Here is an 18,573-nt window from a genome sequence, read left to right as displayed (position 1 = left end):
ATTTCACGCGCTCAACGCTTTTATTTAATTGTCTGATCTACGCCCTAGATTGAAGAGGAGTGTGATAACTAGTACCTAGGACGTACCTAGTTATTTTATAGCTTTTAGTATTATTACTTCATGTAGTTATTGTTTTCAATAAAACCGTTTAACTTAAACATTTTTTTTAAATTATTTTATTTTCAAGTTTTTAGTCTTTATTTAATTGCCAATTATTTCTCATTCTATTTAGTTCATTTAGTGATTCGTTATTACAAGGACTCTTTCCTGACAATTTGTTACAATCTAAGTCCTCAATACATAATCCTACAAAGACTTTACTCGACTCTGCTCCACGTATGCTTGACCCTCCTTCAACTCCAAAATATTTTGATGTTACTTCTACCGGACTGTATTGTATTGTATTGTATTGTATTTATTTAATCACATTAGTACATTAAGATAAGGAAATCTTTTAAGAGTACAACAACCAGGTATTACAATTGAATAATAAATTTGTATATGAAGCAAAATATGCCTAAACGTTAATTTAAGTTACATAAATGAACAGATCAAAAAATATAAAATAAAACGAGTATAAGAAAGTAGTTTAAAAGAAGTGTAGAGAAGTAGTTTGAAATTATTTTAGATAGCCAGTTTAAGTTTCAAGATTAAAAAAGTAGCTGTAAAGAATACGTCTATAGTTGTTTTGGTCCAGAGAGTTTCTCACAGAAGCAGGGATTGAATTCCAGAGACGCGTGGTATGGACAAAAAATTTAATATTTATTCCAAATATGAGCCAAATCGGACATCATAGGACGCTTTCTATTCATGTATGTATTATGTGTTCCAAATATGGACCAAATCGGACAACAAATACGATTTTTTTAATATCTCGATCTTTGCGCCACCTAGCGGCGATTTTTTTATTGGTCGCTTTCTATTCTTGTATGTATTATGTGTTCCAAACATGAGCCAAATCGGACCACAAATACGATTTTTGTGAATATATCGATCCTTGCGCCACCTAGCGGCGATTTTTTCATAGGTCGCTTTCTATTCTTGTATGTATTATGTGTTCCAAATATGAGCCAAATCGGGCCACAAATACGATTTTTGTGAATATCTCGATCCTTGCGCCACCTAGCGGCGATTTTTTTCTTATTATTGCATTGTCATCGGGTTCTGAACTATATTCCAAGTTTCAAGCTTATAGCTTATCGCGAAGTGCGGCCTGCCTGTCAAGTCAAGCTAAACAAAACCGTTTAAAAACGTTATGAGAGTTTACAACTTTTGAAAAATACTTTAAAAGCTTGATGTCTGGTTTTCTCTTATTATTTGCAGATTTTGATGTTATACACAAACAAATTTTGGATTTAAACATAAAAACCAAAACAGTGTGAATTGAAAAAACAATTTTTTACACAGAATTTAGATTATCTTATATATGAAATTCTCGTGACACAGTGCTTGTGGTTGAACTCTTTCGAAGCGCCCGACTCTACTTAAATTTGGTGACCATATTGAGTGGGTTTGAGAATCGTATCTTATCGGTTTTGCATACCCCAAAATGTTAAGGCGGGTTCACCCCTTACATTTTTTTATACATAACTTTTTCTTTTTTTTAACACGCTTTTATTAGCTTGGCCTGGATCTATGTAACGGAAACTTTGTGCTTAATTTTCACCGGTTTCTGGAAGTCTGATTAATTTGAAACTTTGCATACGTATCAAGGACCGATGACAATGCATTAATGTGATGCTGTGGTGACATAAGGTCAACGGCCATAAGGCCAATTGGCCTTATTACCAATTTGAATGGCCATAAGTTTGATTGAAGCTTTGCACACGTATCAAGGCTCGATGACAATGCATTAATGTGATGGTGTGGTGACATAAGGTCAATGGCCATAAGGTCAATTTGCCTTATTACCACTTTAAATGGACATAAGTTTGATTGAAACTTTGCACACGTATCAAGGCTCTATGACAATGCATTAATGTGATGGTGTGGTGACATAAGGTCAACGGCCATAAGGTCAATTGGCCTTATTACCACTTTGAATGACCATATGTTTGATTGAAACTTTGCACACGTATCAAGGCTCGATAACAATGCAATAATGTGATGGTGGGGTGACATAAGGTTAACGGACATAAGGTCAATTGAACTTGTGACCACCCCAAATGGCCATAAATTTGAAACCTTGCACATAATGGCAAAAACGCATTCCTTTATTAATGATAGAAGTGGACACATGGCACATCTACGAAAGTGCATACTGGAGCCCTTTTTAACACGCTTTTATTAGCTTGGCCTGTTTCTATCTATGTATCCATGTATGTATGTAATGGAATCTGAAGTGGAGCCGAGAGCCCCGGTAATGCAGAGCTCCGAACTCCTTTGCACCTTTTGAAGCATTTTAAGATAGGTACTTTTAGCTAGTGCAGTCCACCAGACCAAGGCACCATAAAGAAGAATCGGGCGCACAATGGCTGTGTAAATCCAGTAGGTCACCTTAGGGGAAAATCCCCAGGAGGTGCCAATTGCCCTCTTGCAGGTGAACAGCTCTGCTGCTGCCTTCTTGGATCGCTCCACTATATGGTCACTCCATAATAGCTTCCTATCAGAATGACCCCCAAATACTTGACTTTATCGCTAAACGCTAAGAACGTACCCCCAATTCTTGGCGGTGTAAGATTTGGTACTTTGTACCTCCTCGTGAAGAGGACAAGCTCGGTTTTATCCGGCGGTGGACCAGGGTTGTCTTTCTTAACCTTAACGGCCACCATAGCGAGCGCGGCCTCGATCCACTTCCACTGTTGTTTCGGGATCCTGCCATCTTCGCTGCTCTCGTCTATAATGCCAATGATCTGCCGACCCTTGGCAATTTCGGCGAAATACCGCGTCCAGCCTCCCTACGTCTTGGCCCTTTTCGGTGCCGTGGGGTTGGATTCATCCATGGAGCGCTGGCGTTTCGAGATTTCATTACTCTCGACTAAAACTTTTAAAATTACTTGAACTAAAAAATTAAAAATAAATAATAGTTTAAAAAAACTAAAAAAACACGCTTTTATAGCTAACCGACCTAAAAAATAGAAAATAATTTTCAATTAAAAAGAGTTTATATAACAGTAGTAGAAGGTCAAACAATCATTTATAGTTAATCACCTCAAAATAAAATTATAATAAAATTTAAGTTATTAACAGAATAATTTAATTCACAGTAAAAAGTGTGGGGTGCTTGATATTGAATGTTACAATCATTCTATTGGCAACTATCTGAGAGGAAAGATATGAAATGTAGCCAAATGCACCCCACGCTTCTTAATCTGAATTAAATTATTAACAGAAATAACTTAAATTTTATTATAATTTTATTTTGAGGTGATTAACTATAAATGATTGTTTGACCTTCTACTACTGTTATATAAACTCTTTTTATTTGAAAATTATTTTCTAACTTTTAGTTCGGTTAGCTATAAAAGCGTGTTTTTTTAGTTTTTTTAAACTATTATTTATTTATGAAACAGCATTCAAAAATACATGCCTCCCTCTGGGACTGGGACTGGAAGTGGGAATAACGGATGGGGAAGAATTAAAAGAACTATAGAGATGAAAAACGAGGGAAGGAGAAAGAGCTGTGAAAGTAATAGAATCAGACGAAGATAGAGTGGTAGGTATAGATAGTGTGGGGGAGGCAGAAGGAAAGGGAGCTTGATATAAAAGGAAGGATGGAAAAGACGGGGAGGAAGAAAGGAACGCAGAGATGGGAGTGAATAAAAGGATATTGAAAGGAGAGAGATTGAGGAAGAGACTAAGAGGTAAAAACTTTTTAAAAATCATGCAGATAGACCAAAGTTACGTCTGCCGGGTCCTGAACTCTCAACGTTCGGTGCGAAAGGCTCATCATGCTATCACCAAACAACAGCTGCTTGCCGCTCACATATGACAAATCAATAAGTTGAATCTAAATCATAACAAGTAAGGACGGGAACGCCGAAGACTTCATACTTTTTATAAATGGAGCTGTAATGAATGGAGTACTGATCTTATCCCATTCGTTCGCTCGGTTACAACAAATGTCTGATCGGAAACAAATATATACCCGCTCATCGAATTTCATCAAGATATCTCAAAAATTGAGGGACAAGTTTGCGTTCAAACAGACAGACGGGCATGGCTAAATCAACTTAGATCGTCATCCTGATCATTTCGGTATAGTTATTGGTGGGTCCATCTCTTCTCCTTTATGTACTTACAAATTTTGAGATTCGTGACAAACTAAATATACCATTTCATGAAAACTAGAATAATAAAAAAAAGACAAGTAAAGGTGTCTAAGTTCGGGTGTAACCGAACATTATATACTCAGCGTGAGCTTCAATTGTACATTTCATTTCAGATAAATTACTTTTCTACATAACACGTGGCACCGCCCGTTTAAAAAAAATGCCTCCCCATTTGCTCTTACAATAAAACTTGATAAGTGAAATATCATTGATTCAAAACTGTTTTTTGCTAAGTTATAGCTTATTATTCTAGTCTACGACCCTTTTAAACTTCTTTTCTATCTAAGTTGCCGTGGCCTTTAACAATCCCGTCCATTTTTACTATAAATATTTTCTGCTATAGGGGAAATATATATACACAATTCCATTACGATATTATAATTTTTCTTTGAGTTATAGCTCCCAACCCATAGAAAATTGCTTAGTCATAAAAGGGGTGGTGCCACGCCCATTTTTTTAAATTTTAAGTTTTTCCTATTTATTGTTATAAATCCACTTGGAAAATGAAATACCATTGATATAAAGCTCTTTTTTTGCAAATATATAGCTTACTTTATTCGTCTACGACTCTTTTAAAAATCTTATATATAAAAGTGGGCGTGGTCCTTAACCGATTTCATTAATTTTTCTTCAAAGCATTCCTTATAGTAAAGGCAACATCTCTGCCAAATTTTGTTCCGATAGGTTTAACGATTTTTGATTTATGATTAATAATAATTGTAAAATTTATTTTGTCACAAGTGGGCGGTGCCACACCCATTTAAAAAAAAATTAATTTTTATCAAGAGTCTCAATATCAGTCCACAAGTCAAACTTCAACATTCTAGGTGTGTTATTTACTAATAATTTATCAATCAAAATTTTTTTCGATACTGATGATTTTGATTATATCTATCTCGATTCCTTTATACCTGTACAACCAACCGTTATCCAATCAAAGTTAGTATACTCTGTGTGCAAAGCACTCTGAGTATAATAATTAAGTTGACTCGGGCGGGACTTGAACTCAGGGCATTCGGTGCGAAAGGCGAATAACACTACCACCACACCACTGCGACTTGCTGCTTACATCTACCCTTACTCAATACAAGGAATACAAATAAGTTTTGATAATTCTCCGAAAAGAGTTAACACTGCATTCAAAATTTGTGTGTGCATATACATGTACATATGTATATGTTATGAAAATAATTGTCTGCTTAAATAAATATTTTCCCGAGCTCAAGTGACTGATATTAATTGTTGAAACTATATCTAAATTGAAAGTTTCGTGAGTTAAGATATTATTAATCTTATATTTGAGTCTACACTGTCTCCACTTTTATTCATGTTTTTATACCACTCATGAAAATGAATTGGTATATTTAGTTTGGCACGAATCTTAAAATTTTAAGTCGTTAAAAAAGACGCGATAGACCCCTCAATAAGTACACCGAAATGATCAGGATGACGAGCTGAGTTAATTTAGCCATGCTCGTCTGTTCACATAGGAGGTTTAACAAAATTTCTTCTTCACTTTAACCACTAAAAGCTTCAATTTTTCCCAGATGCTCACAAATAGAGCATTGTTTTTGCCTGAAAAAATCATTAATATCGATCATATATATATATATATTATGTATACAATAAAACCGAATATTCAGATGAAGGGTTTAACGTAATTTCTTCCTCATTTTAACAGCTAGAAGCTTGAAATTTCCCAGGATGTTTACAATAAGGCATACATTGTTGTCTCAAAAAATCGTTAATTTCGGTCGTATATATAGTATGTAACCCATAAAACTGATTGTTCAGATTTTATGCATTTGTTTAAATTCAACACATTATTGTTCAGCTCCATTCATTAAAGGTATGGCACAGCCGAAGACAGTCCCTTCCTTACATGTTTTTTTTTTTATTAATATAGAAAGAAATATAAAGTAAGACCACGTCACCAGTTTGAACTTGTCATATATTTTTTAAACATACCAAAAGTTTCGCAAGAAACACGTATACTTTCACGTTTCACAAAGCAAAAACATTTCCCAGTCGTTTGAGCACTGGCAAGATACCCAGTAAGACAAGCATTTTCTCATGGTCTTTTACCATGTCAATTATCAAGTCTTTCGGGGGAATTTTCTCAAGGCATTTAGTTTATGACGTTGGGGATATTAAGAAAAAGTATACGCTAAAGTCTGCACTGGTTGGCACAATACGAGAAAGTGTACCCTAAAGTCCGTGGTGTATGGCTGGATGCAATTTTTGTAAGCGCAAGGGCGTGATATTTCTCAAGGTCTTTAATTTGGAACTTGTGGCTGGGCCCCACCTCCAATAAGAGGCCAATGTATAAAGGGCATATAATGTATATAGACTGTCGTCAACCTCTGCTATGTCGGATATCAGAATTCTCATCCCTAGCGGCAGACCTGCAGGCTGCAGGGTCCTGAATATCCTATTTTCATTATTTTTATACTCAGTTCAGAAAATCTATCACAGTATAAAAGTTATGTCTCCATAATTGTAGCTTCTGATGGCAGTAATTTATCGAGATAGATCAGTGATGAACACACATATAAGTTTACAAAATGAGAATGTGGTAAACCTTTCGCCATACCTAAAAATTTAAATTTTTAATACCGAAATATTTTGGGATTTAAAATAACGAATTTAGCTTTACCATATAAGATTGAATAGGTAAGTTGGAAACATGAAGAACAAAAACATCCCTGGGCGGACACATAAAGAAATATTCAGCGATTAAAGCAGCAACAACAATAATTTCTGACTTAGACGCTGGTTAGGTTAGGTTGAACTGGCCGGGCAATAAACACCCTCATAGACTGAAAGTGTCCATAGTGTTACCAGAATTTGTTTGACGACCAAACGGAAAACCCCTCAATTAGGCAACAGGACTTATGCTAAGGAATAACTCCGTCCCTTCGGCAAATACTAAAAGGTTCTGGGACCAGCTCAATTGCTACTTTGAGATCTGGCAACTCTGTCGCCTCAAGTAGATGGAGCCTTGACCTCTCGAGCGCATGACACACAGAATGTGCTCAATTGTTTCTTATTGCATTTCGCCCTTCCTACGTCTGCTTTTACTGACGAGGCCAAACTTATATGCTTAGTATGCCAATCGTGAACCTTAAGTCTTGTCTCCCTAGAGATATGAGAGACTTTGTGAGTCTAACGTCGTAGGATTTGCATATGATATTAGATATTTGATACCCATATCTAAGTCCACGCTTTTCCTGCTTGCTTAGATGCTGAATGTCGAACAAATTATTATTCGAGCAAGCGAAATTACCATCACCCCCACAGAGGTTAAATAACTTGTTGGAAAGGCCAAGTCCTCTGAATAAATAAGCCTTGACGGTATAGCCATGGCAGTACTGAAACGCCTTAGCGATAACTGAGTAATCCATCTAACGCACGTTTCCAACATTTCGTTGGAGGCCTTTATTATTCCCGAATAATGGAAAATAGCAAGGCTAGTTCCACTAGTAAAGCCTGGAAAACCATCTGACGAAGGTGAGCGATATCAACCGATTGCTCTCCTCTCACCAGTAGAAAAGGCGAACTCGTCCTGTTCCCCCATTTCACTGCGAATATTCGCTTAGCGGCCCATCAGCATGGTTTCCGCTAAATTCATAGCACTACCACCGAGCTAAACGCCATAAGCAATCAGATAAATTACGGACTGAACCAGGAAAATCCCATTATAGGAAATGCAAGTTCGTCTGCGCAGTTTTTGTTCATATAAAAATTAGATTTCAACTACAAATTAGGAATAACTAAGAAATAAGAAATGAAAATTTGGAAATTTTCGCCTGCCGCTCTTATGTTCATAAAAAAATTAAATATCATAAGAAAATAAGATTTATAATAAACCGAGACTGCGGCGCTGTTTTCTTAAAAAATTAAAATTAAAAAAAAAAGAAATAATAAATTGGGTGATTGCCGCCTTTGTGCATATAAAACTAAAATTGGCAATAAATACACTGTAAAATTAATTGTGTACTTTTTTATTAATAAATATTTTACCAACTGATGGCACCATTTTTGGTAAGTTCATGTTAACTTTCACACATTTTATAAGCAATTTTTATATTAAATTCTAAGAAAACCATAAGTCTCTGGTGTTTGGGGTAGTATTCTTGGAAAGGTGATCAACCCCGGGTTTAATCGGTATAGCACAAAACGAAAAATCCATTTAGAATACACGAAAACAGCTGACTTCTTTTACACTTTTTCCTTGCACTTAACTGAGACGCGAAGCTCAGTTGGAATGAGAATTGCCAAAATGTCAATAACTTATAGATAAGTAGCTAGATGAAAGTGGTGAACCCGGCCCTTACACTATATAAAGGGGCTTAATAGTGAATGTTCCGCTACTTAGTAGGTTTATCATTACAATTCGCTTTAATTTCCTAGTGTTACCGTACAGTTAGAAACAGTCTAACCATTTCAATATTTTCACTATGCAGTCTAGTTCTAGTCTCTTTGAAATCACCCATATAAATTCAAAAAAATTTCCTCTATTTCCCACATCTTAAATCAAATAATTCGAAACAAATCTTAGAGAACCTAAAATACTTACTCTAGTAATTTAAAAATTATTTATATAATCCACCCACATAGTTGGGCAGGGTGCACTAAATTTTTGAAAAAACTTCAAAATCTTAAAAGTTATGAAACACATTTGTATCGTGAGCTGAAGAAATTATATTGCTTTATATGTGAATTATATTCTAACATAAACGAAATATTATAAATGGTTAAAACATGCCAGTTCTCAATGGCTTATATATCTGTGATCACAAATCATAGCAACCTAAGTCAAAAATCATGCCATCGAAAAGATATATGAAATAGGTGTACGAAATGTTTGTTTCTAGCCTATTACCATTCGCATAATTTTTTGTTTTTTTTTTTTTCTATTATTCTTCATTTCGTACAAAAAAAAATTCTTCGAACGAATAACACTGGTCAACATGAAAATTGACTTTTACTCGAAACTACTGTAACGAATTTTGGGAAGTACCTGGTAATAATACACCTTCTGCTAACGTTCGAATCGCTGAACTGTCGAATATATAATTCAAATATTCAGTATTGCAAAATGGTCTTTATTTAGACTATTTTGGGAGAAGTACTTCACAATTATACTTCACTAATGGCGTGTTTAAATCAAACTGATTACTGATTCCTCAGCTTGCGCTGCTTTTATACTCTCGATTACTTCGTTCGCCCATTTCTCCTAAGGTTTAGACGTTTGACGAACATGCCTTCTATGCTGCCCGTAGAGGTATTTGTGAAAATGTTTAATGCACTCTACCAATGCCAACAGCTTTCTCCGTGTAACGCAATAGCTCCTCTCTGGTTTTACAATTGATCGGCTGTAATATGCAACTACTTTGTCCTGTCCATCGACCAGTTGTGACAAAACACCTCCTATAGCATATCCACCCGCATCGGCATCTAGAATAAATGTTGCTCCTGGAATCGGATATGCCAACACTGGGGCAGTGCACAAACGCCCTTTCTATGTTTGGAAAGCCACTTCTTGCTCCTTCTTCCATTCAAAAGCTTTATTTTTTCTTGTAAGCTCGTGGAGGCTATGTGCTACGCTGGCAAATTTTGGTACAAACCGGCGGTAATATGTGCACAGCCCAAGAAAACTTCTTAATTTATGCAGATTCTGTGATCTTGGCCAATCCTTTACAGCTTCTATCTTTTCATTCACAGTGCAGGTGCCTTCTGTCGTAACCTTGTGATCCAAATAACTTACTTCCTTTTTAAACAGTGAACTTTTGTTGGGACTTAGTTTCAGACCAGCGCCAGCTGTTCTCTGGAAAACTTCCTTCAAGTTCTTAAGATGTTCATCAAAGTTCTTTCCCAATACTCCCAATACTATGATGTCGTCCAGGTACACCAAGCATGTTTTCCAATGTAGTCCTTTCAATATCTGATCCATGAGTCTCTCAAAAGTAGCCCAAAGCCCAAAAGGCATCACCGTAAATTGCCAGAGACCATCTCCGATACTGAAGGCTGTTTTCTCCTTGTATTCCTCCTTTCCATCCACATGTCCTCCAACAGTAAGACTGCTTGATCTTCTTCCAATTTTCGAGATAGAGATTATGGGGCATTCAATTGCGGCAGCCAGCTGTCGCCCCTTGCAGCTGACTCGCTTTAGTTTAAAGATTGAATGGATTTGGGGATTTGCTCATCTCCTTCAGCTCTGCGTGTACGCCACCCACATTGTTGGAACTATTAGGACCGGTGCTGCAATGACGTGCAATATGACCTGGGTTGCCGCACTTGAAACATTTCATAACTCCGGAATGTTGTGATCCCTTCAGTGCTTCCAGAATTGTGTCTACACAATCTGGCCTTTCTACTTCCACACGATGAGCTTTGTATGCTGGTATACTCAATAGCGAGGCAGTTCCCTGACTCAACGCATGTGATACCGTTTCTGCGAATGTAGGTTTTGGGTTTGCGTATATCGCTCAAAATCCCGCATTCCATGGATAAAGCTCTGAATTTTTACCCCTTCGCTGTATTCCACGCGTGCGTCGGCATTTTTAAATGTGCAAGCCTTTCGACTTCCGACACAAACTCCTGCAAAGTCTGATTTGCTTTTTGGTAGAGGTTTTGTAATTCTATTTGGTATATATTCGGCCCTTCAATGCTACGAATAGAGCAGCAACTTCATCTTAAGCATTCTAGTTGGTCGCTGCTATAGTCTCTCAAACTGTGGTTTAAAGACCTGGAAAGAAACAGAACCGTCAAACGAATTACTCACTGAAACTGCTGTGCGAATTAGCTGCAACTCCTGCAGTCATCCTTTTAAATCATCGACTTCTGCCTGAAATGGAGCGATTTTTGCATCCTGCGCTTCCAGTTTTGATAATACCATTACTTCCTGTTCTGACAGCTGTCAGAATATGCGATCCTCTTGTGAATTCAACTGCTCGGCCATTTATATCTGCTGTTCTTCCAGTTGTGTTTCCATCTTAGATGTAATTTGTGTCGAAATATCTGAAATACGCGTTTCTTCTTGTGCTTCAATCTTCGATGTTATACGTGTCTTCCATGGATGTTAATCGTGTCTCCTGTACTTCTAGCTGTGCTGAGATATGACCATTTTAGTCGCTCACTCTCCCACATCGGAATGAAAAGTGTGTTCATTAATTCATCAATTCCATAGCTTCCATTAGTCGTGTTTGTAGCTCAGATTTATTGCCAGTAGTATTCAATCCACAGGCTTCAAACTCCTTTTTCAGTTGCTGGATGTTCAAATCACTAAACCTGGCCATGTCCTTGTTCTCCTCTGGAATTTATTCGACAATTCCTCTTCTGACATAAATTTTAACGAATTTTGGGGAGTTCCTGATAATTATGCATTTTTTGCTAGCGTTCGAATCGCTGAACTGGCGAATAAATAACTCCAATATTCAATATTGCAAAATGTTCTTTTTTAGACTGATTTGGGAGTAGTACAATTATACTTCACTTGATCACTTCACAACTAACAGCGTGTTAAATCAAACTGATCACTGATTCTTCAACTTGCGCTGCTTTTATACTCTCGGTTACCTCGTATGTGAAATGATCTCTCTGCTTCAAGCTTCTGGTTATGTGTACGGAATGTTCTTAGTTGCCTTGTACATAAGTGTGGATGTTTGCTGTTTTTGATTGAAACTTTGGGGTTAAGGTGAAAAGTTAAAATCTATCCGAAGTATCCGTAATCGATAGAAAATAAAAATCTCGCTTGTTGTGCAGCCAAATACCCATATACTTTGAATTGCCGAAATATATAAATTTATGACAAAATATTGCAAACTATCCCATAGTACGCTATTTAACTATACTACAAATAAACCAAAATAGCTTAGGGTTTAGTCAGTCTAAATTTGCTTGAACAGCAGTAACATGAAATTGTTGATAGCTTTGTCGCTCCTACTATGTATCGCCTTGGCCTTTAAAAAGGGGGGACCTAGAAATACACAACGTGAATGCTTGGGGTCTATGGTGCAAAAGGTAGCTGTAATTCCACGTATAGCAAATGGTCAAACGGCTGCTGCTAATAAATTTCCTTATCAAGCTGGTTTGCTGTTTTTTGATGGTGAACGTTCTCGCTTTTGTGGTGGATCTCTAATAAACAAAGAATGGGTGCTGACGGCTGCTCATTGTACTTTAACGTAAGTTTTGAATTATATGTACTATATGTTTTAGGGTGTGAGACAATTGGCGAAAAGAAAAATTAATAAGTTAATCACCCAATAACGTACTGTCCATACGCAATCAGACCTAGTCAATTCTTTTAATTTCAGTGCTATTAGTGTGAGCGTATTCCTAGGCAGCATCACTCGGTTAGATCCCATTGTACGCCTGGAGGTGGACAAATGTGACATTAAAGGTCATCCCGAATACGATGTAGCAACTAAGATAAATGACATAGCTTTGATCAAAATTCCAGCCGTAAAATATTCAGCTGCCATTAAACCGGTGTCCCTACCAAAATGTGCTTTATGCTATCCCAATTACATTGGTAAAACTGTAGTGGCTTCTGGATGGGGTCGTACGTCTGATAAAACCACATCATGTTCACCTGTTTTACAGTTTGCCAATCTTAAAGTGATCTCGAACGAAGTATGTGCTGCAGAATATGTTTCATATAAGATCGATACCGGACACATGTGTACTTCCACTGTCAATGGTATTGGAGGTTGTCGTGGTGATTCTGGTGGCCCATTGGTGTTGAAATCTTCAAAGCTTCAAATTGGTATTATGTCTTATCATTCACACCGAGGATGTGAAAGTGAATCACCAGCTGTACATACTCGTGTCACTTCCTACTTGGATTGGATTCAAGAAAATACGGGACTTGAGCTTAATGAAAAAAAGGGTTTGTGTTTCTAAAAAATATTGACCTCAAAATTATTAATTATAAGTATAAATTATAAAAAATAATTAACCTGACAGGATTGAGTCATCACGGCACCCATGCATATATATCTGACTTCTCGGCATAACCGAAAAAGCCACGTTTTTCTCGAAACTGAAGTACATAGTGTGCGATAGCAAACTAAATCGCGGAGAGAAAAAATCCGTCCAGTGTTTATCTTCTCAGTAATTTTTTTTAGTGTTTATTTCATATTTGGCACATTGGTAGACACGATGTGCTAACGTGTGGCGAATAAAAATCTCGCTTAGAAGTACAATGACAAAGTCAATATAAAGGGGTATTCCATGGAAAATCGTTAATTTTCGCCGATTTTTGAACTGATCTCCTTAATAATTTTCAATGCTAATATATTTTAAATGTGTACTTAAGTAGAAGAATTTAAAATTAGTATTTTTTTAAATAAAAAAAGAAATGGCATGGAAAATTTAACTGAAAAATCAAATAGTTCTCAAGAACTCTTTAGCAACCGTTTTACTATACCTTCATATTAATTAGCTGAAAAATTTAACACTATATTTCAGTACATGGACTTAGCCTGTGCCTGGAATATGTATGTGAATATATGTAAGTAAACTGGACTAAATTGCCAGAAGATAATTTAAGCCTAGTTTATCTTCTAATTTACGTCGTGCTCTTTTAATTTTTCCTAAAAATTGGTGGGACTGGTCCTATAGATGAATTCTCACTGAGACATTTTTTGTTGCTGAGATCAATGCCGAGGGCGACTCCGCTTAGAAAAAGTTTTCTAATTGAGAAAACTTGTTTCTGAATTTTTGAAGTTGCTTACCCGGGGCTTGAACCCTCATTAAGATACTTCAAAATTTACTCAAGTTATCGTGTTAACGGACAGATGTACAGACGGACGGGTGTATATCTATCCCGATTAGTTTATGCCGTACTTGTGGTGTTAGTGTCCTCTGCTAATTGTTCTAAGTGTTCTACTACAGTCTCTAGCCCATCGACGATAACGCTAACCGCTTGTATTCTGGCGCTCCATCGTGTTTCAGATTCACGTTTGACAGTTTTTGTTAAAGCATTTTTTAATAATTCCCATCGTAACGTTGAATGTGAAAACAAAAGATATGCGAGTATGCTTACAAATATTCCACAACATGTCGCAGGTGTTCCGGATATATGCGTGCAATTTTCAGCATAGAAAATTGTTTTCCAGAAATCAGTTATAGTAAAAATAAATATTATCCAGGAAACTCTGCTTTTCGGACCATTTGACGCTCCTCGAAAGCCACAGCCACATTTGGTTTCAAAACCGCATTTTGTGGTGGTGCTCTACATAAAAACCAAAACAGTGTGAAATTTATCCCCAAGAACTGCTGAAAAAAAACTATTTTTTAAACAGAATTTAGATTATCTTATATATGAAATTCTCGTGACACAGTGCGTGCTGTTGAACTCCTTCGAAACGGCCGATTCTGATGAAATTTTGTGACGATATTGAGTGGGCTTGAGAACCGTATCTTATCTGATTTGCATACCCCAAATTGTTAAGGCGGGTCCACCTCTTAAGTTTTTTTTCTATACATAACTTTTTTTTATGAAACAGCATTCAAAAATACATGCCGCCCTCTGGGACTGGGATTGGAAGTGGGAATAAGGGATGGCGAAGAATTAAAAGAACTACAGAGATGAAAAACGAGGGAAGGAAAAAGAGCTGTGAAAGTAATAGAATCAGACGAAGATACTATTGAAAACTTGTATGTATTTAACTTTTCTGTATTTATGTATGTTTTGTTATATCTTTAGATGAATAAGTAAATTTCTTTTTGTAACATTTCCGTATAATTACTTAATCGTATTTATGTACTGCCTAAAAGACCAGGTCTTCCTTGTACAAACTCTAAACAAATAAATAAATAAACAAAATAAATAAATAGGGAGGTAGGTATAGATAGAGCGGGAGAGAGAGGGGGAAAGGGACCTTGAGATAAAAGGAAGGGTGGAAAAGACTGGGAGGGAGAAAGAGTCGCAGAGAGGGGAGTGGATAAAAGGGTAATTAAAAGGGGAGAGATTGAGAGGGAGACTAAGGGTAAAAACTTCTGAAAAGTCCTGTTGCAGTCTGCCGGGCCCTGAACCCTCGAGGTTCAGTGTGAAGCGATCATCATCCTATCACCAAACAACAGCTGCTTGCTGTTCACATATGACAAATCAATAAGTTCAATATAAATAATAACAACTAAGGACGAGACCGCCTTCGGCTGTGCCGAAGACTACATACCTTTTATAAATGGAGCTGTAATGAATGGAGTAATGATATACCTCATTCGTTATATCCGAATAATCAGTTGTTGAGGATGTGTAATATATAGAGAAGTGATGTACGTAAGCGTAATTTTCGATAAATATAAAACAAAACAAGTAAGGAAGGCTAAGTTCGGTTGTAACCGAACATTACATACTCAGCTGGGAGCTTTGGAGACAAAATAAGGGAAAACAATCATGTAGGAAAATGAACCTTGGGTAACCCTGGAATGTGTTTGTACGATATGGATATCAAATGAAAGGTGTTAGTGAGTATTTTAAAAGGGAGTGGGCCTTAGTTCTATAGGTGGACGCCTTTTCGAGATATCGCCGTAAAGGTGGACCAGGGGTAACTCTAGAATGTGTTTGTACGATATGGGAATCAAATGAAAGGTGTTAGTGAGTATTTTAAAAGCGAGTGGGCCTTAGTTCTATAGGTGGACGCCTTTTTGCGATACCGCCATAAAGGTGGACCAGGGGTGACTCTATAATGTGTTTGTACGATATGGGTATCAAATGAAAGGTGTTAGTGAGTATTTTAAAAGGGAGTGGGCCTTAGTTCTATAGGTGGACGCCTTTTCCCGATATCGCCATAAAGGTGGACCATGGGTGACTCTATAATGTGTTTGTACGATATGGGTATCAAATGAAAGGTGTTAATGAGTTTTATAAAAGGGTGTGGCCCTTAGTTCTATAGGTGGACGCCTTTTCGCGATATCGCCATAAAGGTGGACCAGGGGTGACTCTAGAATGGGTTTGTACGATATGGGTATCAAATGAAAATTGTTAATGAGTATTGTAAAAGAGAGTGGCCCTTAGTTCTATAGGTGGACGTCTTTTCGATATATTGCCATAACGGTGGACCAGGGGTGACTCTATAATGTGTTTGAACGATATGGTTATCAAATGAAAGGTGTTAGTGAGTATTTTAAAAGGGAGTGGGCCTTAGTTCTATAGGTGGACGCCTTTTCGAGAGATCGCCATAAAGGTGGACCAGGGGTGACTCTATAATGTGTTTGAACGATATGGTTATCAAATTAAAGGTATTAATGAGGGTCTTAAAAGGGAGTGGTGGTAGTTGTATATGTGAAGGCGTTTTCGAGATATAGACCAAAATGTGAAGCAGGGTGACCCAGGACATCATTTGTCGGGTACTGCTAATTTATTTATATATGTAATAGCACGACAAAATTTTCCTGCAATGATTCCAGAGGCTTTTGATTTCGCCCTGCAGACCTTCTTCATTTTCTTCTACTTAATATGGTAGGTGTCACAACCATTTTATAAAGTTTTTTCTAAAGTTATATTTCGCGTCAATAAAACAATCCAATTACCTTATCATGTTTCATCCCTTTTTTCGTATTTGGTATAGAAATATGGCATCTTTTTTTCATTTTTCGAAATTTTCGATATCAAAAAAGGGGGCGTGGTCATAGTCGGATTTCGCCCATTTTTAATACCAAGGTAAGATAAAGAGAGTTCAGATAAGAACGTGAACTAAGTTTAGTAAAGATATATCGATTTTGCTCAAGTTATCGTGTTAACGGTCGACTGTGTATAAAAACTGGGCGTGGCTTCAACCAATTTCGCCCATTTTCACAGAAAACAGTTATCGTTATAGGGGCTATGTCCTTACCAAATTTCACAAGGATTAGTAAATTTTTGTTCGACTTATGGCATTAAAATTATTCTAGACAAATTAAATGAAAACCGCGAAGCCACGCCCATTTTGCAATTTTCTTTTATTTTTGTATTTTGTTGCACCATATCATTACTAGAGGTGAATGTTTATATAATTTACTTATATACTGTAAAGATATTGAATTTTTTGTTAAAATTTGACTTAGAAAATTTTTTTTTAAAGTGGGCATGTTCTTCATCCGATTTTGCTAATTTTTATTTAGCACACATACAGTAATAGGTGTGACGTTCCTGCCCAATTTCATCATTATATCTTCAACGACTGCCAAATTATAGCTTGCAAAACTTTTAAATTACCTTCTTTTAAAAGTGGGCGGTGCCACGCCCATTGTCCAAAATTTTACTAATTTTCTGTTCTGTGTCATAAGTTCAACCCACCTACCGAGTTTCATCGCTTTATCCGTCTTTGGTAATGAATTATCGCACTTTTTCGGTTTTTCGAAATTTTCGTTATCGAAAAAGTGGGCGTATATAGTCCGATATCGTTCATTTTAAATAGCGATCTGAGATGAGTGCCCAGGAATCTACGTTCCAAATTTCATCAAGATACCTCAAAATTTATTCGTGTTAACGGACAGACGGGCGAGCGGACGGACATGGCTCCATCAAATTTTTTTTCGACACTGATGATTTTGACATATGGAAGTCTATATCTATCTCGATTCCTTTATACCTGTACAACCAACCGTTATCCAATCAAAGTTAATATATGTATATGTATGCAAAGCACGCGGAGTATAAAAAGCACATCTACGTTCTTTTGTTGTTTACATACGATAGTTATGACCATGAATAACTTATCTGTACAATATATGACTAATGCATAAGTATTTGATTAAATTTGAAGCTTGTAGCAGTTTAAGTGGGGCAGAATTTACGAAAAGCTTCTCATTTGAAGAATCAGTTGTATTGGATATATATTATATAGACGGCCGGTCTCTCTGTTTTTTTCACAAAATAATATGGCCCATATATAAAAGCGAATTTTGAGCTTCTGTCTGATAAATTCAGGAAGATATTACAAAAAACTTCTTTTCTGAAGAATCGGTTATATGGAGGATATATGCTATAAAGTTCCGATCCGCTCGATTTCGACAAATGTCTGATCCGAAACAAATACATTCCCGCTCACCAAATGTCATCAAGGTATCTCAAATCAACTTAGTTCGTCATCCTGATAATTTTGGTATACTTATTGGTGGGTCCACCTCTTCTCCTTTATGGACTTACAATTTTGAGATTCGTGACAAATTAAATATACCATTTCATGAAAGCTATAATAAGGAAAAAATGTTTAAGTTGACTCGGCCGGAACTTAAACTTGGGACAGTCGGTGCGAAAGGCGGATAACGCTATCACCACACCACTGCGACTTGCTGCTCACATCTACCC

General features: G+C 36.7%; 1 protein-coding gene across 1 annotated transcript; it reads left to right on the top strand.

Annotated features, from left to right (window-relative positions):
- The first annotated feature begins 12,187 nt into the window (after positions 1–12,187).
- Positions 12,188–15,113, top strand: LOC137251719 (collagenase-like). The gene is made up of 3 exons (XM_067786511.1): positions 12,188–12,457; positions 12,590–13,164; positions 13,242–15,113. Exons 1-3 carry the CDS (start codon positions 12,189–12,191, stop codon positions 13,289–13,291), a joined length of 894 nt encoding a protein of 297 aa, XP_067642612.1. The 5' UTR covers position 12,188; the 3' UTR covers positions 13,292–15,113.
- Positions 15,114–18,573: the final 3,460 nt, after the last annotated feature.

This window comes from Eurosta solidaginis, chromosome 5 (assembly GCF_040869045.1).
Source record: "Eurosta solidaginis isolate ZX-2024a chromosome 5, ASM4086904v1, whole genome shotgun sequence".
Taxonomy (NCBI): Eukaryota; Metazoa; Arthropoda; class Insecta; order Diptera; family Tephritidae; genus Eurosta; species Eurosta solidaginis.
Note: the sequence above shows the minus strand (reverse complement) of the source record. Positions and strands in the feature narration are given on the sequence as shown.

Bases quoted from the DNA above. Each gene is read 5' to 3' on its own strand.
- LOC137251719 (XM_067786511.1), top strand. From the start codon at position 12,189: ATGAAATTGTTGATAGCTTTGTCGCTCCTACTATGTATCGCCTTGGCC. The intron at 12,458-12,589 runs GTAAGTTTTGAA...TTTTAATTTCAG, and splicing joins GCTGCTCATTGTACTTTAAC to TGCTATTAGTGTGAGCGTAT. The intron at 13,165-13,241 runs GTTTGTGTTTCT...TTAACCTGACAG, and splicing joins TGAGCTTAATGAAAAAAAGG to GATTGAGTCATCACGGCACC.